The sequence below is a fragment of the Marmota flaviventris genome, chromosome X, assembly GCF_047511675.1.
Source record: "Marmota flaviventris isolate mMarFla1 chromosome X, mMarFla1.hap1, whole genome shotgun sequence".
Classification (NCBI taxonomy): Eukaryota; Metazoa; Chordata; class Mammalia; order Rodentia; family Sciuridae; genus Marmota; species Marmota flaviventris.
Window position 1 is genome coordinate 25462936 of NC_092518.1, and position 26073 is coordinate 25489008.

At 32.5% G+C, this 26073-nt stretch overlaps 1 protein-coding gene across 7 annotated transcripts in view; it reads right to left on the reverse strand.

Moving 5' to 3' along the window:
* Dmd (dystrophin) overlaps positions 1-26073 on the reverse strand; it is a 2062171-nt gene that overhangs the window by 817651 nt on the left and 1218447 nt on the right. For all 7 annotated transcript variants that reach the window (XM_071606751.1, XM_071606753.1, XM_071606749.1 and 4 more), the window contains 2 exons: positions 13710-13857; positions 11158-11307 (listed from right to left, as the gene is read on the reverse strand). In XM_071606751.1, the coding sequence (XP_071462852.1) occupies positions 11158-11307; positions 13710-13857 (298 nt within the window). The remainder of the gene's footprint in view (positions 1-11157; positions 11308-13709; positions 13858-26073) is intronic.

A 26073-nucleotide genomic window follows, 5' to 3' on the forward strand; every position in this document is an offset into this window, starting at 1 on the left:
ATCAATGTCCATGCATGTATGAGTTTGTCAGGATAAACCCAACTACTATGCATAACAATGAAATTCTAAGAAGAAAAAAAGATTCATAAAAACAATTGTTCATAACTCTGTTCTCATCCTTAGTATACTTAGTATATTGGGGTCAGGTAATAAAAATTGAGTTTATAAAGAAACATACACTTTTGCTACCCTAATAGATTTTGTCATAAAGTAGCTTTAAAGATCTTTGTAATGATCCATTTTATATATATATATATATTATTTAGTGCTCAGCCTCTTCAATATCTAATACAGGAGTGGAAGGAAATGGTATAGATTTGAGAGAACACTGTATATGGGAAAGGCATACCTGATCCATGAGGCCCACAAAGGTCTTTGTTTCAAGGTGTAAATAAGTTGAATGTGCTCATGTTTTCTGTCAAAATGTGTTATGTATAATTTTGGATGGATATGTTTTATACATAGCAAGAGACAAAAGCAATAAAAGGCATTTCCAGTATCTTGGAATACACTGTCTGCAAGGTTCAATAAATGGAATGGGTGATCAACTTTTACAAAAACTTTTGACAACAACCCTTCATATTCATATCCTAACTACTTGAAATATAGACCAAGGCCCAGTGCAGGTGACAAAAACTATCTATGTCACCCACATCACAAACAGTGTGTCACCTTTATAAAATTTATTTTTTGACTATATTTAAAATGAATTTATCAGTTGCAGGTTGCTGCAGATTTCAACTATCAGGAAAAATGAAGTTCCTCAAAACACCCTTGTAGTGACTTTGGTTTTTGGCCCATTTTCTGGTCCATCTCTTTTCTTCCACACTTGGTCAATCATGCCAAAGATAGACTATACTTATCCTAGTGATCACTAAATATGTTCACAAATTAAACTGCACCATTCAGCTCAAATACTTTAACTTTTACATAAAAGCAGATTGATTTTTTCTCTAGCAACAAATAATGAAATGTTCTCTTCAATGTCTTGCAATTAGTTCTAATATCCATGAGCAAATTAAAAGGCAACCAAACAAAATTTCTCCATCAGGCCCTTATCAGCCCTTCCATAACCTGTACAGTGGCCTTGCCCTGAACTATAAGGTGGATAAATGAGGGGAATGCTGATTTTGGCATTCAGCTTACTCTCTGATAATCTAGCTCATCTTTCTCTGCTGACATGAGACAGAAATAACATCAAAGGGTGATAAACTCTTTCCTGCAAACCAGGGGTTCCATGGTTCATTGGCCCCAGGCCTAATCTATCAATCCATTTTCTACACAATAAAAGGTAAAAAAAAAACATTACAGATCTGTTATAAGCCCTGGCAGGTGGTCTATGACAGGAACAGAATACATCAACCAACCCAGCATCCAGTGTCCCTTTTCTACAGCTTAAAGCACTAGGGGTCAGCTGACATGGATATAGTACCCTGGATTTAGTATTAAATTCTTTTAGGTACATAAATAAACTCACATATCTTGATGTATGAGTATAAAGAATTGGCAGAAAAGTTCATTTTTAGTATAATTCTGACCTTTTATAAAAATAGCCCTGTTATTTTATTTTCACATCACATATTTGCTTTGCATGGGATATAATAAATGAAACTGGGTTAGAATTTACAATCCATGTTCTTAAATATGGGCCTTAATCTTCTTTCCTTATTCAACCTCAATTTAAAGAAATTGGCATATGGAAGCATTCATTTAATGCCATTTCAATATTATTGTATTATTAGAAAGAAAGGAAACTCCTTCTAATCTTAGAGTAGATGCTATTTAATCTAGTCAGCAAAGTTGCTGCAGAGACAAAAGGGAAGAAAAATCACTTTGTATTATCAAAATATCTTTTTATTATATAATTTCTTCTCCTTTCTAAAATTCACTACCATAGGGCAAACACCTTTGTGCTAATAAAGAACTTTAAAAATGTTACACTGAAGGTCAAGAATAATGAAAAATATCTCCTCCTTTTTCTTTTAATTATAATTACACTCTTCTTCATTTCAATTCATTGTGAGCTAGACAGTTTGCTAAGAATAGTCAAATTTGTTTTTTTATTGGAAATTAGCTTAGCTTTTTAATAAAGTCTTGGCTACAGAATACTTAAGGGATCAATTTTCATGCAGGATGCACAATGTCAGCATGCATATAGTGGCAAAAGGAAAATTATAATATGAAAACAAGTTGTGGCACAAGTATCAGTGTTTTACAATTCATTCCGGGTTTTTGTTTTGCTTAATTTTTAAAAATAGCATTGTCTTGAACAAATTATCTTGTCTTAGATACTTGCTGATAGAACATTATATGGCACCAATGTAACTTTCTACAAATGGTTTCTCATCACTTTGCTAAAATGGGGGAAATCAACATCAGGATTGGAGGTGGGAAAAGAGGAAGGTGAAGCTATAAGGAGTTTCAATTGCCTCCTGCCCAGATTTATAAATGAGACTCGGGGCAGTAGATTGACTTCAAAGAAATTCAAGGTTGAAAGTCATTTAAATTATGCTCACATTTAAGTAAAAATGTAAGTGATGTAAAACAGTATTGGATTACTTGGGTTTCTTAGGCAAGCAAGGAGAAAAATTAATTATTTCCAGCAAATTTTATCTGAACTGTTAATTGATCACAGAAAATAAGAATAATTTGACCAGTGAAATGGGATAGCATTGGCTAAAACCCTCTGTGTCTTCTATTAGGGCTAATTTGTTGTTTTGGTTCCTCTAAATTTCCTTACTGTCAGCTCTTATCTTTATAATGGTGGCACATAGTTAAGCTTTCTTCTCAACATCCATATTTACAACTGTTTAATTAAGGTGTCTCAGAAAGAATCTTGTGCTTTGTCTTCTCATTTTACTATTTTAACATTACCCCTATTTTTTGAGCAATTACAACATGACAGGTACTGTGTAACACATTTCACACACACTGTCTCACTGGATTTTCACCACGACCCGAGAAGGTGTGTTCTATTAATATCTGAATTATGTGGATGTTATAACTAAAGTGTGGACTATTTAGGTGTAAGATCACACAGAGAGTAATGGGTGGAATCCATAATCCACAGACTTCATCATTAACCACCACAGTAAACTGCCCTCTCAACAACCCTGTTTAATTTGTTTATAAAGTGTCTTATCCACATTCTCAGCATTGACTAAAGTCTCAATTGTTTGGAAAATAAAAATGTGTAAATCCTTAAAAAATTACTGTCTTTAAAGAGTGATTAATTTGGTAGTAAGGACAATTAGGTTTCATGGAAAAGACAATCTTCTCAACTTCACTTAATTGTCAAGAGGAGACATGCTGACAATGATGATGATGAGCTAGTGAGAACATTAGCAGTAATTATAATTACAGTTATTGAGTACTGGGATGGACCTACCTATAAGAGCCTCCTAATGTTTGTTCTCTTAACTTGGTGACCCTATTAATATATTTGATTTTCTAAAGTGGGTATTCATGAGATACAAAGGAGCTATTAAGAATTATGATGGGATAACAGAAAAAAACAGGACTGTGAGAGCAAATTGAGATTGTACTCATGACACACAACCTAGTAATAAACTTCATCCCAGTGTGAAATTACAGGAGGCAAAGTCAAGGATGCTTATGTTATAAACTTTAAATTACTACTCCCTTCCCCCAACCCTCAGCATCAACCTACTTAGTAACTATGAATTAGAGATATGAATATTTATAATGCCAAGCCCTATAAAATTATGCATGTCCTTTAAATAACATAAGGGTGAGAATTGATTATGATATGCTTTGAACAGCATGTGATACATAGTCACTCATTAGAAAGTTGAATGAATAATTTAATGAATAAATAAATGTTATAATGTAATTATTAACTACATAAACGAAACGTCCAAGATGACAGACTTCCCAAAACAGACTATATGCCCTCTAAATAGGTGGACATCATTTTCATTACTATTTCAGCTCATATATTTATAAAAATATGTGCTGTCTGGATTATGCTACAGATATACTTTATGGGGGAGTAGAATGAGCCCATCAAAGCTCCAATGGAACCAACTAGTTAGTCCCTGCCAGTACTCCTAACTAGACAACCAAATTCTTGTAATTATTATTATTATGTCTATTATGTATTTTAGGGTCCCCTAAATATCAGTCAACATTGTAACAATTCCAATGAAGATTTTCTTCTTTAGTAAAAAAAAATGATAATATTAAGGGCAAAACTGAATGATCACTACTAGAACAATTTATTAATCACTATATTGTAATAAGAAATTAATTGATGGGAGCAATGTCCATTTTTGAGCAAGGAGTAGAAAAGCCAAGCTTAAGCTTTATTTGATTTTCTTCTTTTTGCTCTATACATTTATGATAATGACTAATGCTTACTGGCATTACATGGCAAACATGTGGAAAAGACCAAACTCTTATTAACCTGATACAAATGAAAAGGCAATTTCTAAAATATTTACTCCTCAGATGGATTTTGAGAAGTAACATGATTAGATGTTAATATGAAATGAACCAGATTTCTAGAAATTTTGATATGGCCATTTGTATATTGTGGAAAATGGTCTGTCTTCAGAGTTTTAACTAAATTTCTAATTTGATAATTTTTATCTTGTAATTTAGTTTAAAACAATTCTAGTACTATTATCAATATTACAAAATATATTCCTATGTTAAAGCTTTGCCATGTAAATTATATTTGTAAATATATTTTTTTCTGGTAAAGTCAGTCAGATTTTATATAAAGTTAACTGAAATTTAATTTCCTGCAAAATTTCTTAATTGTGTCTGTAAAATATTTTAATATGCAATATTTTATACTGTAAATGCAGTAAAATTAAAATATTAATTCAACTATAAATAAATAGCAAATAATGACCCCCAAATTTGAATTAATTCAATAAAAGTGAAATTATATTTTGAATAGTAAGGATATAACATATACTACATATAAGGTTACTTAAAAAAAAAAACAATAGGCATATAACTAATTCTAAAACAACTCATACACAAATTCCGATATTACACAATCACAAATGTTCTACAGAAGGGATGGTTCTAGGGGTTGGGGATATAGCTCAATGATAGAGTGGCATGCATGAGGCCCTGGGTTCCATCACTATCCCCCAAACAAAAAAAAATGAGGGAGTGGGAAAGACAGAGATCCTGAGTCAGAATCATTCCAACTGTCTTTTCTTAATTCCTGGCCCAGAGAAATATTAAGAGATGATAAAATAATTATTCTAAGGTAGGATGTGCAGTAGGTTAGGTATATTATATTAATTTTCAACTTATAATGGGTTTGTCAGGACATAACCCCATGTAAGTCAAGAAGCATCTGTATTGCTTCCCATCCGCTATTTTCTCTCTTCTGTAATGAAATATAAAGTCGCAAAAGTCCATGATAGCTATGCAATGCAAGAAATTACAGTTAGCTGTGTAGAAAGGCATCTACCAGGTGATTATGATACTAGGGCATTTTTGGAGATATTATGTGCTAAGGACTTGATGTATTTGTGTCCCAGCAAACATGACCAACCAGCTCTAAGTATGCCACTCATGCTAGCCTTTGAATGGAGGAGGGAGATGGACAACACAGGGGGTGAGTTCCCATTATTTCTTCTCCTCTATAATGACTGAAAACTTGAAATGTAATGAGGATCAGGACTGTTTCTCAGTGAGTCATTAGCCATCCTTAATTACTTAAAGAAAACACTGACTTGGGTACTGACCTAAAACTGGCACTGATTATTTGCTTTTTTCCCTAAATGTAAACTAACAGGGGTAGAGAAGCATAGGAATTGAGAAAAGAAAAATAATTTTAGTATGACTAATGAATAAGATTCCAAATTCTATGGCACTTAGTGGCAAAGGCATAGCATTAAAATTATAATTTTGGTATAGGACAGATGTTATGAATATAATAGTACTATAAGTCCCCACAAAAGGTGTCATAGTCTTACTTCTAATTTTCTATCACAAAAGATTGACTTTTTTATTTTTTGACTCGTTACCCACAAAGCTGCAATTATAATTTTAGGTAGTTGCCTACAATTAAAATTTTGTGGTTCCTTTTTGTGATATTATCAAGTTATTGTGAAACATTTTGGGGGAATTCTTTCTCCTTGTTCTCTTCTTTTTGCGGGGAGGGGTACCAGAGACTGAACTCAGGGGTACTCAACCACTGAGCCACATCCCCAGCCCTATTTTGTATTTTATTTAGAGACAGGGTCTCACTGAGTTGCTGAGCACCTCACTTTTGCTGAGGCTGGCTTTGAAATTGTTATTCTCCTGCCTTAGCCTCCTGAGCTGTTGGGATTACAGGGGTGTGCCACCATGCGCAGTTCTTGTTCTCTTCTTATGAGGAATGGTTTTATTTGTACTGTTAGGCAGCTACAAAATTTAATCAATAGGATATCATTTTCCTCTCATATGCAAGTGGCTATGTCTTTGTACATGGCTATTGTGACATAGTTAAAAGAAGAAACTTTTCATTTTTCAGTAGAAGACAACTTATCTGAATATGTTTTACTCTGATTATTCACATAACTGAAACAAAATATTGATATATGAAAATAAAGAGGATTTTTTCAAATATATACTTGCTAGAATTATAGAGTCCTGGGCACACATGTTGATTTAATGTCATAAAATTGGTACTTATTTCAGTTCTATTTTATTAGTCACGTAAATGATCTATTATAAGAACTTCAGCATCCTCCATTTAAAAATATAATAAATAACCTGACAAAATTCAAAATGAAGTCTTTAATTATTTTCTTTTCAAAAAAGATAATTTTTTTCTCAGTATACCTTCTTCATAACTCTCAATTTAGTTGGGTGCTAATGACTAACAAATGATTCTTTAGAGGTAATTGTGCCATGTTTGAAAGAAGCCATTTTATGTTACATGAAAATTACAGTTCTGCAATATCTTCTCAGAATGGGTTTGTTCCCAGTTTAAAAGATTACAATTTGCTTTTAATTTTGGGTGGAACAAAGTTAATATGTGTTAAATGTGCTCAAAAGGTAGTACAACCATGATCAAGAGTAGATGAGAGGGCTGGGATTGTGACTCAGTGGCAGAGTACTTGCTTTGCAAGTATGAGGCACTGGGTTCAATCCTCAGCACCAAATAAAAATAAATAAACAAAATAAAGGTTTTGTGCCCATCTATAACTAAAAACATATTTTAAAAAAGTAGATGAGAGGTCTTGAAACATCCTTGAGGGTCAAAAGCATATCTGGGAGGAATGCATATATGGGGACATATGAAGTAAGGGAGAAGATGCATTAGGTTTAAGGAGAGCTTACTGTGATAGAAATTGTAGAAGGTTTGGATGAATTATGTCATTAAGGGTGGAGCTAAAAAGTGGGTTAAATTTGGGGAACTGAAAATTTGTAGAAGGGTATTTGTTCTTAGCTCAAAATTACCACACAAAGAACCGTCTTCTCTTAGCATTTTCTGGTAAACGAAAACAAATATAAATCAAAACTAACGAACAAAGTTCCTTATTCTTTTGTAACTAAATTGAATTTGGTAGCTGGAGAAAACCCCAGCAGATCTGAGCACCTCAAAACAAAGTTCTTTGCATTACAAAATTTTGAAGTTATTCTGAAGTCACATAGTCAGCTATCTGCCTTAGAACATAGAATAAAATATCTCAGTCAACAAGACTGAGCATGCAGAGCTCTCGATAACTTTTTTTCATTGTTATATATATAAATATATAAAGAATTAATAGATGTCTGAAGAACATCTACATGCTGAAAAGACAAAATGACGAGAAAATAACCAAGTTACAAAAGCTGACATTCAAAGAAATAAAAAGTGTATAGCTGGGTGTGGTAGCACACACCTGTAATCCCAGCAACTCAGGAGGCTGAGGCAGCAGGAGCACAGGTTTGAGGACAGTCTCAACAACTTAGTACGATCCTAAGAAACTTAGTGAGACCCTGTCTCAAAAAATAAAAAGGGCTGGGGATGTGATTAAGCAGTGGTTAAGCACCTCTGGGTTCAATACCTGCAAACCAAAAAACAAAAACAAACAAACAAACAACAAACAAAAATACTACCTAATCAGTTCCATATTTATGTGAGAAACTGTATCCATTATTAAAAACTTTCCCACAAAAAATTCTATGCCCAAATAGCTTCACAATTGCATTTTTGAAATATTTTAGAAAAAATTAATACAAATTTCAACAATTTCTTCCATTAAAAAAATGGAGTATGTCCCAAATGTCCCAACTTGTTAGAAAGCCAGTCAAACATTATTACCAACACTTGAGACAGATTTTAGGAAAAAAACAATATAGATCAATTCCTGTCATGAACAAAGATATAGAATTCTTAACAAAATATTGAATCCAGCTATCTATAAAAAGTATAATACATCTTTATCAAAAAAGGTTGAGTTCTGAAATCTCAAACTAGTTTCACATTCAAAAATCAATGATTATGGGCTGGGGTCGTAGCTCAGTGGTAGAGCGCTTGCCTAGCACGTGTAAGTTCTGGGTTCGATCCTCAGCACCACGTAAAATAAATAAATAAAATTAAAAGTATTTTGTCCATCTACAACTAAATTTTTAAAAAAAATCAATGGTCATAATTCACCATATTCACAAACAACAAAAAATCAAGATCATTTTAATTAATGCAAAGAAAGCACTTTAAAAAGTTCACTATCTATTTATAATAAAAGAGTTAGTAATGTGGAAATAAATCATAATTCCTTATCTTGATTAAGAAGACAAAAGTCCTACAAAAATACCGTATTTAATGATAAATATTGGAAGCCTTCCACATGTGACAAGGAATGAGACAAGACTTCGCATTATCGCTGTTTTCTTACTATTTTGGAGTTCCTAGTCTGTGCAAAAGGTTAAATAAATAAAAAAATACCAACACCCTTAAAATCATAAGAATAAAAAATGGAGAAACTGTCTCTATTTGATGACATGATTGTAGGAATTAAAAAAATTATAACATTTGAAAAACTTGTTAAATAAATTTACTTATCAAGTAAATTTAAAAAGGTCACTGGGTATGTGTTCAATATACAAAATCAAATGTATCTTTGTAAACTATTAAGAAGGAGAAAACAAAATTTAAAATGAATCTCATTTATGACAGGATATCACCAAATATCTGGGACTAAGTGTAATACTTCATGTGCACTATCTCTATACATAAAAATGTAAAATATTACTAAAAATTCACTAAAGAAGACCTAAATAAATGAAGAGACATACTATGTTCACAGATTTGATGACTCAGTATTATAAAGCTGTTAATTGATCTGCAAATTCAACACAATTCCATCAATATCCTGGAAGGCTTTATATAAAAATTGACAAGATAGCTACTTTTATTTAAAGAATAAAAGTAGCTAAGGCAATCTTGTATAGGAAGAATAAAGTTTACACTACCAGATCGTATTTTTTTTCCCTCGGCACTGGAGAATGAACCCAAGGGAACTTTACCACTAAGCTATATTCCCAGCCCTTTTATTTATTATTTTTTTTATTTTGAGACAGGGCCTTGCTAAGTTGCTAAGGATGGCCTTGAACTTGCAAACCTCTTGCCTCAGCCTCCTGAGATGCTGGGATTACAGGCATGTGCTACCATGCCTGGAAATACCCAGATTTTAAAATAAAAATGAATATTATGGACATATAGTTCAATATTATTCAGTCATAAAAAGAAATAAAGTTTTTTCTACATGCTACAACATGGATGAACCTTGAAAACATTATGCTTAATGTACTAAGCCTAGCACAAAGAAACATATATTGTATGGTTCCACTTATATGAAATATCTACAATAGGTAAATTCATAGAGGAATATAGGATATGTAGAAGTTATGAGAGGCTAATGGGGATAGGTACATGGGACACAATTGCTTAATGGTTACAGAATCTTTTTTGGCAGTGATGGGAAACTTTGGAAATAAATGGTAATAATGATTGCAAACAATGGCACTTAAGTATACACTTGAAAATACTTAAAAATAACATATCTTGGTAATATATGTTTTATCACAATTCAAAATGATAAAGTAATATATCATAAACATTGAATTGTATATCTTGCATGGGAGAATTTAATGGTATGTCACTTATATTGCAGTGAGTCTGGGTAAAAACAACAAAAATGGTTGTAATTAAGCCACTGTGGTACTGATTGGAGGAATAACATTATCAAATAGGAGAGAATAAAGAATTCAATAGCTTATTCATACACATATGTTCACATGATTTTAGGTTCACATGACTAGGGTGCCTTAGTCATACAGTAGAGGAAATTACTGTCTTTCAATAAATGGAACTGGTGTTACATACCTGTAATCCCACAGACCCAGGAGGCTAAGGGAGGAGGATTACAAATTCAAGGCTAGTCTCAGCAACTTGGCAAGACCCTCAGCAATTTAGCAAGACTGTGTCTCAAAATAAAAAGTAAAATAAAATAAAAAGAACTGAACACACAACTCAGCTGTAAAGTGCCCTTATGTTCAATCCCTAAGACCACCCCTACAATAAATAAATGGGACTGAATCAATGAATGAGAGTTTTCATTATAAATTCATATGTACCATTTGTTTTGAAAGATTAAGTATATGTTCATTTTTATAAACATCTTTAATATTAGAATTTAAAAGTATACTAGGTGACAAGACAAAGACTCATAAGTGAATAAGGAGAGAAAGAAAGACAGAACTACCTTTCTGAGAAGGTTAGTATAGATCACTTATCAATTAAGTCTATACTATAGATAAAAATGAGTAATTTTTATCTATTTTATGATACTTATTGAACTAGACCACCCCCATCTTGCTTAAATACTGTGAATAGACACTTGAACACTGAATCGATTACTTCATTATATTTGTAGTCTTATTCTTTAGAATAATTTATGTAAAGAAATAGTAGGGTATATTTTGGTGCTTGCTCACTAATGTAAAACCATCTACTATCACCATTTCTTCCATCTACAACAAAACATTTGATTTGGTCTGGTTATAAAACAAAGCAAAACAAAACTGTAATCCACATACCAGCTTCTTCCCCCACCAATAAAGCATCCAGGAAACAAAACAAATACAAACACTTGAAGCATTTAACACATGTGACAAAGAAGATGGTTAATGTCTAACCTTTATCCACTGGAGGTTTGTCTGTTTGAGCTTATTTTCAAGTTTATCTTGCTCTTCTGGGCTTATGGGAGCACTTACAAGTGCTGTTCCTCCGGTTTCATTTAATTGTTTTAGAATTCCCTGGCGCAGAGGCAACTCTTCCACCAGTAACTGAAACAGACAAATGCAACAATGTTTAAAATGAATTACAGCACAATTCCAGCTACCTTGTCTTCACCTCTATTGATCAGTCTATCAAAATGAAGCAACTTTACCGAAGGCCCATGGGTACCTCAAATACCAACAATTTTCTACAAAGCACAGAGCTGATAGACTGAAACACATACTCCCAAATGGATAAAACTTCCTACAAATCACTAGATTACTCTAGCCCTTAGAGTTTTTTTTCCCAGAGAAATATGTTACATGCTATGATGAGCTCTAAAACAATACAAATAGAGATATTCTGAAAACACATTTCCATCATAAATAGAACAATCTGAATAAATTCACCACCATCCCAGGTACCATGTTATAAGAAGTCACTAAGTAAAAAAGAAATTACCCTCTCAATATACACAGTGCCAGATACTATGCTAAGCATTTCACATATATTTTCTCAGTTTATCTTCATATTATAATAATTCTATGAGATAGTTCCTATTATCTTCAATTTATTTAGAATGAATCACAGACAGAGATGTTAAATGCCAGCTTTGAGGATGTAAAACTAGGAAACAACACAGCAGTTATTCAAACTTGGGATATTTCACTCTGGAATCCTTATTTTTGACTCTTTCACATCCCCAAATTTCTTTTTATTTTTTCATTCAGCATCACATTGTTTATGCCCTTTCCTAAGATCTACAAAACCATCACGATGTTAATATATATTTTGTTTATTTATGATGGCTAGAGCTGCAGTGTTCAACACAGTAGCCACTTGCCATGTGATGTTATTTAAACTTCATTAAAAATTCAATAAAATAAAACATACTCCTCAGCTCTTCATTCAAACTAGCCACCTTTCAAGAGGCACATAGAGCTAGTGGCTATGGAGATGGATTATGGATAATATTTCCAACATCATGGAAGTTTTATTGGACAATGCTTATCTAGATTGTGTAAGGAGAATAGAAAATCAATGCATATTTGTTAATAAGTGAATGCTGCTAAATATGTTTATAAAATGAGTCATCAATTATATTGCTACATGACACTCAATACATTTAGGAAAGATGAATTTCTAAGAACAGACTGAGTTTGTTTTCTCAGGTTATAACCATCATTGAATGGTTTGCAGACTTTTTATTTTTTGAATCTCAGATTTCTTGTATAATGTGTGATATATAGTAAGTGCTCAATATTTGTTTACTTAATTAAGCAATATTTTTATTTTATCATTCCATCCCCTGCTAGGGTGTAAATTTCCTGTTTCATAGAAATAAATGGTTGTTGTTGGACTCTAATTTGCACGTGTAAACTAACTGAATCATTGCTATATAAGTAATTCCATTTTCTTTTAATTATGCAACCTTATAAAAGGATGATAATAGCAGCCATTTCTAATATTTGATATAAAGATCAAATAAATTAGCAGTTTGTAAATGCATCTAATATTTAGCATGAAACAGGGATGATTAAATATTAATTTCACTTCCCCTTTCACCTTTCCTTAAACCATTAGAACAGATTCAAAAGAGTAGCTTACCCAAAACCAAAACTATGAAAAATAATCCAACTGTACAATCAGAGCACTGTAGTCAAACAGGTGAGGTTAATCACTGAGAAGTGGACAACAGTAGCAATGCATGAAAAATCACTTGAGGAAGCTAGATGATTGTTCCATCAGTATGGAATGTAAAGCAACACTATGACCCACACCTCAGACAAAACATGTCAAAAGAAAATAATGCTTCAAATGAATCTGACACCTTTAATTAGAGGCTGAAAAAACATTATCGATTTGGCAATTAAGATATTCCCTAAGAAATTAGTTTCATTTTCACAAACACTCTATTCAAATCTTTACATATATAGCCTAAGACAGATTTAAAAAGAGATTCCCAGTTACACTTAGATTTTATGATTTCACACTCTGTTATTCAGTTTTGAAATTACTTTTTGAAATTACTTAAAGTTGTGGAATCATCAAATAAGACTAAAATGAGGGCTGGGGTTGTGGCTCAGTGGTAGAGCATTTGCCTAGCATGTGTGAGTCACTGGGTTTGATTCTCAGCACCACATATATATAAATAAAAGACTAAAATGAACTACAAATGGGTTATAAAACCAACTGACATGCATTATGCATGTATAAACACAGTACATAGGCAATATATGCACCTATACAAACATATGTGTGTGTGTGTATACACACATACCTACATACATATGTACACTGGATGGAAGCCATTGGTTTAAGACAAAATAAAGTTATAAGAAAAATACTTTAATAAGAAAAACTATAAATAACATAATGGGCAGGAAATTGATGATTAAATACATCTAAAAATAGATTTATATATTCTATATACAAGTAGACCTTGAGGGAGTTTAGAAAATAATATTACCTTGACTTGTTCAAGCTTTTCTTTTAGCTGCTGCTCATTTCCAAGTTCAAGTGGAATACTAGTAATGCTATCTCCTTCTCCCAACCATAAAACAAATTCATTTAAATCTCTTTGAAATTCTGACAAGATATTCTTTTGTTCTTCTAGCCTGGAGAAAGAATGAATGAAATTGTTATGAATGGCATATTTCTAAAATTTTTCTTTTTATAAGGCAAACTGGAAAAAAAAAACATGGCAAACACTTTTAAAAACAAGCATTTTAAAAGATGTTAGCAATGCATAATTTATGTTGAGAAGATTCATTCACTTTGAACAAAGCAATTTAAACATTTTAAAAATCTGTAAAAGAGATTAAAATCAGTCAAGAAAAAAATCATGTTTTAAAAGTTCCAACAACTTTATGTTATTATAATCGAACAAGGTTTCTCAACCTAAGCATTACTGACAAGGTTGGATAATTCTTTCTTGTGAGGGGTTGTCCTACTCACTGTGAAATATTTAGTAGCATTCTTGGCCTGTACACTAGATGCCATTAGCAATGCCTTCCCTAATAGTCAGGACGACCATTTTGAGGCATTGACTAACATCCCCCTTGTGGGGTCAAAATCTCTCTTTTTTTGGAATCACTGGCTGCACTAAAGTAAGTATATAAAATTAATTTGTGTGTTTTAAAATGCTCAATTAAAGGATAATTTAAGGAAAATTAAAGGAAAAAGATAAATCATAAATTTAAAATAAAAACACAAAATGATTACATGTTAAAATGTTTTCCAATTTATGACTCACAACCTTTTTTTGAGGAAAGACAAATACTTAATATATGTTCTACTAGTGGAAATTTTTAATTATAAAAATGCATGCATATACTCTATGCCATTTAATTAGCCATAAATTTATTTTTACATATCGGATAGGAGGACTTATAGCTGAACAAAATGGTTTGCAATTAAAATAATTCATGATTTTTGTTATGTGGAAAGCTATGTATCTCTTCCATGTAAACTTTAGATTGTAGTATATTATACACATAGGAAAGTGGGTATGTGTGTGTGTGTGTGTGTGTGTGTGTGTGTGTGTATCAAAGAAAATTTAAAACTTGGACATATCATATAACTAAGAAAAAACAGAATGTTATCTGAACCCAGAACTCTCTTCTTGCCCCTTTGCCATCACTACCTACAAGTGTAAAAAGTAATCTGTCAGCTATGGTTGTTATGCCTATAATGAACACTAAGTAAATGAAATCAAATGGTGGATGATCTTTTGGGTCTTACTTCTTTGATTCAAGATTATGTCTTTAATAATCTGTGTTGCGTGTAGTTTCAGTTTGTTCATTCTTCTAGATATATAATATTCCATAGTATAAATATATCACCGTTGATAAACATTTACATTGTTTTCATTTTTTGAACACTTAAATAATAATTGATTTTTTAAATTGATATTTTGCTTGAGGTTAACAAATGTTTATTGGGAGCTTGCTCTCTTTCAGGTAATCTACTGGGTATTAGGATCAATGATGGATATGTCATATATTTTTGTCTTGAGGATCTCACAGTCCATGAAAAGAAAAAGCACATAATCCAAGTATCATATTTGAGTATTATAGAAGGATAAGTTATTTCTTGCCCAAGGCTTGGGAGACACCCCATAGAAGATAATGATTTAAGTCTTGGAGCATGGAGAGCCCCATGTTGTAGAAATAGGATACAGCCTGTGCAAAGACAAGGCCTTCAGAGAACTACAGCTTATATACTTTCTCCAAACCAGAATCTTGTTATTGGACTTCTGCTTGCCTAGATTCAGTTTTCTGTTTGAGGATAGCTTGTTCAAAGCTTGTTTAGGACAAGGAAAAGTGGCATTCTCTCCTCTGTCTATTGTCAACATAGGAGCCAGAGGTTTCCTGTGAAAACTCAAGTCAGATTATGTCAAATCTACACTCAAAACTTTTCCATTGCTTCCTAATTCACTAAAAGCAAAAGCCTGAACACATTCTATTATAGAGTTCTACAAGGGTCCAGATGTATGCTTTACAATGTAGTATACACTATCATATGTGGCTAGGAAGCACTTGAAATGTGGGTATTATAGATTGAGAGGAGCTACAAGTGTAAAATATACACCAGATTTCAAAGTTATTACAAGAGGGGAAGGAATGGTCTCCATTTTTCTGTAGACCAAAAATAGATCTAAAATAAATTCTATTTAAAAAAATTTTAAAAGAATGTAAAAATATCTTATTAATACTTTATATATCATATACAGATTGAAGTGACAATATTTTTAATGTATTCCATTAAATAAATGTTAGTTAATTTCATCTGCTGCCTTCTTTTTCTTAAAATGTGGCAAATAGGAAAACTTAAGTTATGTATGTGACTCGTCTAGTTTTTCTATTGAACGGCACTGATCTATAAGATCTGCTCATGACTCCTCTTCTTACCTCTCAACTACAGTTTCATTTACTTTCACTTTTATCCTTCTTGAGAGTCATTGGCTTCCTTGCTGTGCTCTTGAAATATACTACTAGGTGGGTCCCTGCTTCTAAGCCATTGTACATGCTCTTCTTTCTGCCAAGAAAGCCCTTGCTTGAAATATCAAACATGGCTGAGTCCCTCACCTCCTGCAAGTCTTCCCTGATGACTCTACTTAAAATTTTAATTCCCCTTAATATTTCTATTCTTTCTCCCTGTTTTTACCTTTCTCTTTAGTTCCTAAAATTAACATGCTCTATGATGTTATTTTTTGGTGTACTGTCCCCACATGTGAAATTAAGCTTCTTGTGTGTTAGTTTTTTTTATTTTTATTTTTTACTTGTGTATGGACTCAATGCCATTATCTGTTTTTATGTGGTGTTAGGATCGAACCCAGTGCCTCACAGTTGCGAGGAAAGTGCTCTACCACTGAGCCACAACTCCAGCCCCTTCTTGTGAATTTTATTTATTACTATAATCTTTGCTTCTGAAACAATGCCTGACACAGAATAGGCATGTTCAGTGAATGAGTGAACGCTGCCATCCTGTATGTGTTTCTGTTCTAGGGAATCTTTCCAATTCTTTGCAATACTGATTGTGAAAGATGATCTAATTTACCCCCTAATGTACACGTACAGTATTTCACCAAATTCAAGACACTTTCAGTCACAGGCTGTTCAGTACCATTATCTTGAGTACCGATGGTATGGAGAGTGGGAGCAGAGTGGCTGCTGTTTGAACTATGACCAAAGTTTTTATTTTACTAAGAAACTTGTTCTATTAAATTCATCTATATTTTTGTCACATGCTCCCCTTGTGTATAAATAAAAAAGTATAAGGGAAAATTGGTTGAAGTATTCCTAAAAGCACTTGCATTTATAGTCAGACTTTCTTTTATCACTTTTCCTTTCAGGGAATGGGATATAGAGGAGTTTGGACATTGTCAATACTAGATCTACTGCTAGTATTACTTCTCTGTAAACTTTATGGGGAAGTGGCTGGTTTTAGTTGCTGGAAGCTTGTTTTAGAATGTGGGATATCATTATTTTCCCCTCAGATTCTGATCTTAGAAGCATTTCTGGGAGATAAAAAATTTTACTATAAACATTCTTCATGTGATGGTTGGTCCTTAAATATCCTAAGATGACTTCAACACTTTAGGTCTAGATTTTAAGGTACTACTTCATCTTTTTCGCTTTTTTCTACTCTTTTTGCAAGTCTTTGTCTCCATTAGTATTTGACTCCAGATCATCTTGTGTAGTAGAATAAAATTCCAGAACTAAATACCTCCCCACTTTGAATAATATATCTTATTATTTATTTGTATATTTTTCCTCTTAATAGCATTCAGCCAAGAAAAACAGGGGAGATATACTTATTCATTATAATTGAGATTTATATATTTAATTGGGATCAAACCCTATAAACATTCTGTACATATTTTCTTCATTTAATATTTTACTGTATTTCCTTAGGTCATTAATTTCTCTGAGAAATTGATCTGAGTAATAAGCTATATATGAGTACAACATATTTCACCCTTCTTTTGCTTTTAGTCATTTAGTTTGTGTCCAATTTTTCAACATTATAAATAACCTTACAACAAACACATTTGTTTCTGAATTTTGGCTCATGCTCATATATCTACTATATTCCTTAGAATAAGGGAAAAAGATAGAAATAAAAATCCTAAGGATTTAGGTATACATTGCTAAATTTATTTGCAATGCTGGTAAGAGCACTCATAAACTCCAACCAATAGTTAGAAAATACTATCCTCACCACACTTTCACCACTATTAAGCATTGCACTCTATATAATTGTTAGAAAAAAAAGTTTGTCATCGACATTTTACATTTTTATTAATAGAAATGTTGGCTGTATGTGTGTGTATGTTTCCATTCTCATGTGCGCTATGTCTGTTTTTCAGTTTTTCTCAATGTTTTCTTATTTTTAAGAGCTTTCATCACATCATGTATATAATACATTTATTGGGAATATTTTTCTAGGTTCCCTTTTGCCTTTTAGTGTTTTTACATTTGTTTCTAAATTAAAAATCAAAGTTCTTTTATTGTGATATGATCATGCTTAGCATTGTTTCTATTTTATAGTTGTCAAGATGCTCATCTTTATTCTGAATTCTTAGACTTTCATTTTTTAAAAAATCTACATGATTAATCCATCTTAAATTTATATGGAGCTAAGTTTCTGACCTTGAAGGGGTTTTCAGAAATTGGTATTTTTTCCTCTGCACAATCGATTCCCTATGTATTTTTGTGTTGTGTTCATTATTTTTAAAATGTTTATGTTTCTAAGGTTCTGAATGTTGATTTACTATAGAATTTTGTGATAGTAATTCACTACTTCAATAATTAGAGATTTAAAATATGTTTAATTTATGGAAGGTTAAACCTTCTCTCACCTTAGTCAGTCTAACTTAAGTAATGTGAATATTAGTTGAACAAACTATGAAATAAATTGAGGATTTTGCTTGGAATTACATTAAATCAATAAATTAATCTGTGAAAAATTTCTATTTTGCCAATATAATTCTGATAAATTTTGTATGATTACACTGTATTTGACACTGAGAATATTTGGGATTCATCTATGAATCATAAATTATTAAGTACATTTTATAATTAACCTTCAGCCTCAGTTTGAAAGACAGCAACTCGCAGAAGATTTTATGGATGTAAACTGTATACTAATTTAGAAGACACTTAAGAACACACAGATAGAATAAATCATCATTTAAAGAGTAAAAGCTTTGGGTAAGCTCTTTGCTACAATCCTTCTTTTTACATAATGCAGAAAACTTTTTTCTGATTATTTAATTTTCAAAAAAGTAGAGCATCTTTTAAAATATGAAAACATTTGGTAGTCATTTTTTGTCTAGATTTGTTTTTCATACTTTGAAATATAAAAAAGATGGTGCCAAAATCCCACTGGGACCTTGTTATAATCTGCTTTTCCAAGTGCATGTGTTTTCTGAAATTTCAAAAGCCTCGATTTGAAGTTTTAAAAGCTGCAATTTGAATTTATGTATTCAGATGATTGCAGAAAAGCAAAGGAACACAGTTAGCATTTCCAGTCTTGTCTCTTGACAGAACAGTTTAAACGTGCTTTATATTGGCATTCATCACATGAAGTGTTATTTCTTTGTTTACCTACTTGCTTAATGCTTATGGTAGGATTTATTCAGGCATGTGGTAGTAATAATAATGAATGAGATATTTAACATTACCTATCTGCAATTAAGTGCTAAATATTTTACTTTTAGAGACATTCCAATACATTTAGCTATTTTTTAAATAAAAAGAACGCCTTCTGTTTGAAATATTGGCTCGGAAGAAAGCACATATTATGATGGCAAGAGATTTGCATAATCAGAAAGGAAGAGTTACCGATATGTGGCTAAATTCAATGAATTTAACATTAAGTCTTAATGAACATTTTCTGTGGAGTTGCTCTTATGGTAAGAGAAAAGTCCTCCGAATCTCATGGTCTGATTTCAGTGGGAGGAGGTATCTGCCAAGTGTTTCAGGTAAAATGCTAGAAATTTTTATATTTGAATATCTTTTAATACTTAATATATCTTTTGTATTGCCTTCCTAAGGCTCTCCATTAAAAATTAAACCTCATTCAATTTAAAACCATATACTACACATAAAGTGACCATCACATTTTCCAAATGAGAAGTTCCTCTCCGAGGTTTTTGATCAACTTTAACATAGAAACTTTAGATAATGTAGATATAATAATCACATGTTTATGTATAATGCTTAGTTAATTTTATCAAGCATGCATGTCCTACTTTATATAATACAAATTAATATATTAATTACATCACATTTCCTCATCTGTATTTCATACAACAATTGTGTTCAAATCCTTCACATATATCTTCAACATCAGGACTTTCATCCTGCTGAATGCACAATTAGGTTTTCTAGAAGGTATCATTGACACTTATACCCATGTGGCCTGAAGTATAGTATTGCTGAATCAATGTGTAATGTTCTGCTAGGCATTTTATTTCAAGCCATGCACTCACAATTACATAAGGTAAGACAGTTCTATGTTATATAAATATGTTTTTTTTTTCTTTTTCTGTGCCACATGTTCATAAGCTCTACAATATAACCATTTACTGGGTTGCTTTTAACAGTATTTTTTCCAAAGTCTGATATGAATGACATCCAATTCTTGAAATTGTGATGCCATATAACCAAACTTAATCTGCACATTAAATTTGTTTTCTTACAGTTTTTTCCCTACTCTGTTGACCTCTACAAAGACACTCAAAAAAGTGTCAGTTGAGATTGTAGAGTCAATATTCCTTTTCCAGACAGTAATTCATTTTGAACAAATTAAACAAGAGTCTTGCAATTTGAGAAATTTTAGAGGTATTCAAATATGACGTGACTCTTATAATTACAAAACACTAGATTTCAGACACACATAACTTCTTCAGTTCACACTCTATGGGACATTGTCAAACTGAAAACCCAGGCATCAACTCTGGTTAAATAAATTTGCTTTCCACACCTAATTAGTGTCTTCTAGTTAATGCTTGAGTAACAAAATCAGATATTCATTCATTTTGCCTAAAATTCTGCCTTGTAAAAATAAAGTGCTCTTAAGGAGGATAACATGTCAGGACTTTGCAATGCATTTATTTATGCCTCACAATTAAGGAAATGATTAGCACCTTGGAGGTAGATGTGGCAAATGATGAGACAAAGCCTGAAGCTTAGCAGTGAGGGTACCTGAAGGGGAAAAATCCAAACCTAAATGTTGCCAGTTATCAGCTGAGTGTGTTCATTCACTTAACCTCTATAGGCTTCAGTTTCCTTGTCTTAAAATTAGGACAATAAATCCTTTTTATAGTGTGCTCATGAGGATAATATGTGTTCTCAGAACCCAAGTTTTAGCATACTGCTTCACTCCCCGCATTCAAAGTGGTAGAGGAAGTAAAAGGAGGTACAAAAAAGGAGAACATGGCTTCCAAACTTTATTCCTAGCTCAGATGTTTGCCTACACTCACATGTTTATACACATAAAAGCATTTATAAGGCATCTACGAGTACACAGGGGACTATTTGAAATCAAACTTTCTGATATGCCATCTGACACTTGTATTTCTCTTTTCTGACAAACTATCTTAACCTTTTTTTGTTTCCTGGAGTTAATACAATTAGAATCTTAATGTCAATCTGTAAGTAAATGTGCCACCAGATGAGATTACTTCTAGGTGAGGCAGATGTATGCTTATGATGTAAGAAACATTTATCAAAGATCTATTAGTGTCCAGTGATATGCAGTGAATATGGGCAACAATCCATGTCTTGTGGAAGTTGTGTTCTATTGGTGGGGAAGGGAGCCATTACACAAGAGAAAGAAATGCAATATATAGATTGTGATATAGTTATTTGTACTACAAAAATAAAAGAAAGAGGAAACATGAAAGGGACAGGGTAGAGAATATCAAAGGAGTTGGGGGATGATTGCAATTTTATCAAGTGTGACCAAGGGAAGGCTTCACTGAGAAGAGAGAATTTGAGTAAATTTCTTCAGGGCAGGAATTGGCTAGTTTCTCATAGAGAAACTTGGCTTCTTTAATTTTTTAAAGTCTTATTTATTGTTTATTTAGATATACATGACAGTAGAATTCATTTTGATATAATTATACAAGCATGGAATATATCTTATTTTATTTAGGACCCCAGCACCTCTCCTTCCCTTTCCCCTTCCCTCTGCTCCCATTTCCTCTATTGATCTTGATCTGTCATTTATCCATAGTTTTTAAAATTAATTTCTTTTGGATACTGCCATTTCATTTTCCAGTTTCCTTCGTCATTAGGTGTGGCTATATGACTGAGTCCTAGCCAACAGTGTGTGAGCAAAATGAAGCTCATGGATTCCAGACCTGGCTCAAAATTCCACTTCCATCCACCCAGCACCACCCCTGAGATATTCTTTGTTCTTTCTCTTTCTAATGTAGAAAAGCACATGCTAAAGTTGTTAGAACCACACAATCAAGGTACTCTGGAGTCTCCTGAACAGAAGTATATATAAGAACCAGCTATATTCTCATAAGATAAACATTAAGAGAGATGTGCAAAATGGAAAACAGTGTTATTATTTTCACTATATCTTTTGGTGTGCAAAGTAAAATTATTTTAAATAAATAAAATTCATTTTTATATCAACATATACTTTTAAAATTAATAACAAATATTTCAAGCATTTCTGTTTTAATTTCAAGTATGATAATCTACAGAAACAAACCCTCTTTTGAGTCTTGAATAATTGTTAAGTGTACAAAGGCGTGCCAAGAACAAAAAGTTTGATAACCATGGCTGTAGAAGAATTGAATATCCAGAATTTTGACAATCACACAAAGTAAGATGGTAGACTTTTTTTTTTAATAAAACACCTCCCTTTCACTAGGCATACGCAAAGACAGTTTATCATACATATCAAAAACAACAACATAGCTGGGCGTGGTGGTGTATGCCTGTAATCCCTGTGGCTCTGGAGGCAGAGGCAGGAGGATTGCAAGTTCAAAACAAGCCTCAGAAACCTAGCAAGATCCTATCTCAAAATAAAATAAAAAAAACATGGGGATATGGCTCAGTGGTTGAGTGCCCCTGTGTTCAATACCTGGCACACAAGAAAAGAACACCAACATAAATAATACCTCAGATAAGTGAATAATTCAATATGAAATGAAAATGAAAACATTCTATTAGGTAGGTTTCATGGGCTGTATAAACATTAATAATAAAATGGAGAATTGCATTAAGACAAACACTAAGTATATGAAGAAAAATAAATATTGTCATATGTTATGGTTTAGATATGAGTTGTTCTTCAAACAATCATGTGTGAGACAATGCAAGAAGGTTCAGAGGAGAAATGATTAGATTATTAGAAGTGCAATCTAATCGATGGCTTAATCCACTGATAAGGATTAACTTGGTGGTAACATAGGCTGGTAGGATATTACTAGAAGAGGTAGGTCACTGGAGGCATGCATTTGGGGGTTTATATTTATTTTGTCCTGGTGATTGGAGCTCTCTCTGCTTCCTGATCGCATGTCCTGAGCAGTTTTACTCCTCCACACACTTCTGCCATGATGTTCTCTATTACCTTGGAAGACCAGAGCAATGAAGTCGCCATCTGTGGATTGAGACCTCTGAAATTTTAATACTAATAAACATTTCCTCTTCTAATTTTTCTTGTCAGATCTTTTGGACAACACAATAAAAAAGCTGACTAACACAGTGTAAGAGAATACTCCTTTATTTATGAATTTTTAACTTAGGAACTTTCATAGGTATGTTGTATCTAAAAGCAAGCATAAATCAAATTCTACTTTCCATGAAGAAATGGTATCATTGTTGAGACATAATGATTCTAGTCTGGATACCATATTTTACATTATATATGATGAGTGCAAAAGCCAGGAAAATTTATTTAAAGTGCTGGGAAAATATAAAAATAAATAAATAATGGTGATGATCAAAGACCCTGACCATTTTTATTTTCTCAGGAGACTTAACTGAACATCTATTGATATTCAGAATGGAGACATACAGTCTAAAAACAAATGTACTTGCTAATGGTCATTTGAAATGTAATCTGTTCCTAAGAAGCAGCAGAAGCAATAGATCTTCTTTAGATTGAAAAGGTTGTCATTGTTTCCACAGTGAGTCCTTATAAGTAAGTGACATTGAAACGGCCTTGAAAAACATACATGTTGGCTATATGAAGCATAGGTGTGGGGTGGGGGGAGACTTCAACACAGAGAAATTAGCTTCACTCAAGGCAAAAAAATACATCAAGATTCAGAGTAATTAAAAATTGCCAGTGTAGCTAACAAGTGCCAGGCAACGTGAAGAGTATCAGGAGATAAAGCAGAAGGATGGACAAGGGCCAGGAGGATAGGTGAAGAATTTCATCTTATTTGCAACAGGAAATAATCTACTAAGGATCCAATGATCTGAAAAGAAGCATAGGCAGTATGTTCACCCTAGGAAATAGACTCATTTGATGAAGGAGTAAAACATTTTAGAAAAAGAAACTGTGTAGACAAAGGTAGGATAGTTTAAACATCCTACTGTAGAAGAAGAAGACTGTAGAAAGGGTTTGCAAAAGTCAGTGATAGAAAAGGCATGGTTGCATCAAGTTCTAAAGAGTTCTACATGCCTGCCAAATTAATACATTCTCTCTGTAGTATCAGAGAGCCATTGGCATCTTATAAGCAGAGCTATGGTATTCTGATGTTTATGCTTCTAACAACATATTTATTAGTCATTAGGGATATATACTAACAGTACTTACTTAAGTGGGTTGTGTTTATATAATATCTTCTGAATTATCTATGGTCATTAAAATTTGAACCTACATGAACTTTACTATTTTACTATCCACATCAATTACTAGATTCATTAAACACAGGGTACAGAGGACTTCAGAAGTGTTCCTCATAGATTGCCAAAGATTAGTTTTCACCCATAAAGTAGACTACTTCACTTAGCTAAGCACACATATAAAAATAGAATCCAAATGACATCTCCAAGAATTCTTTTAAAAAGAGATACAGTCATATATGAGAGGCATGACACTGTTAGCTGAAATGTTCCCTGGTATTTGGGTCAATAAGGAAGGCAAAAGATTGACAACGTTAAGGAGAAAAATGCACAGGTAGGTTTATGAAGGTTGATGGGAGTTTTTTTTTTAATTATTTTTGTAATTGTAGAGGGTCTTTATTTTATTTGTTTCATTTTTTATGTGGTGCTAAGGATCAAACCCAGTGCCTCACACATTCTAGGCAAGTGCTTTGCCACTGAGGTGCAGCCCCAGCCCTGATGGGCGTTTTTAACTTGCCACTAAGAGCTACCCAACATTGCTCTCCTACTGGATGTAAGGAGAAGGGTGTGTTTCCATTCTCAAGACAATACCACATCATTTCTTCACTACATATCTAATAAGGCAAAGTAAAATGGAAACATGAATAAAATAATATGTCACTAGAGAATAACTTGCACATGAACATTTGTGTCATGTAAATAATCTGAGGGGAAAATAAGATGATTATGTCAAAAAGCAAGCACAGCCATACTTCAATTATAATGGATAATGATGGACATACATATACCAGTTTTAAAAAAAAAATTTAAATTAGTTTTACCAGTCTCATTGTATTAAAATTAACAAATAAAACTGAATGAAAATAATATATACAATGTGATGAGTTGGGTTAGAGGCATATCTTAATAAACCTATAACTATAATGAAGGAAATAAACATATCCATCAACACCAAAATATTTTTTGTGCTCCTCTGTTTTATTTATTCTTCCCCATCCAAGAAATTGGGAATAAGAAATAAAACAATTAAACTCTACCCTATAAACTTTAAAGTGTAAAATACAGGCACTAGATTGGACAGCAGATCTCTAGAACTTAATCAACTTACATTACTGTAACTTTATACCCACTGGATAACAACTTCCAATTCCACCCTCTCCCATCTCCTGACAACAACTCATCTATATTCTCTACTTTTATGAGTTTGATTACTTCAGATACCTAATATAAAATGTATGCAGTATTTGCCCTTTAATGATTGAATTATTTCATTGAGAATAATGCTCTTTAAATTTATACATATTATAAATTATGGAAAGATTCCCTTACTTTTTAAGACTAAATAGTATTCCATTGTACATATAAGCCAAAGTTTCTTCATCCATTAATCTTTCAATGGACTTTTAGGTTGGTTACATATCCTGGATATTGTGACAATGTTTTAAGAACATGAGAATACAGATATTTCTTCAATACATTGATTTTATTTCCTTGGATATATTCTCACAA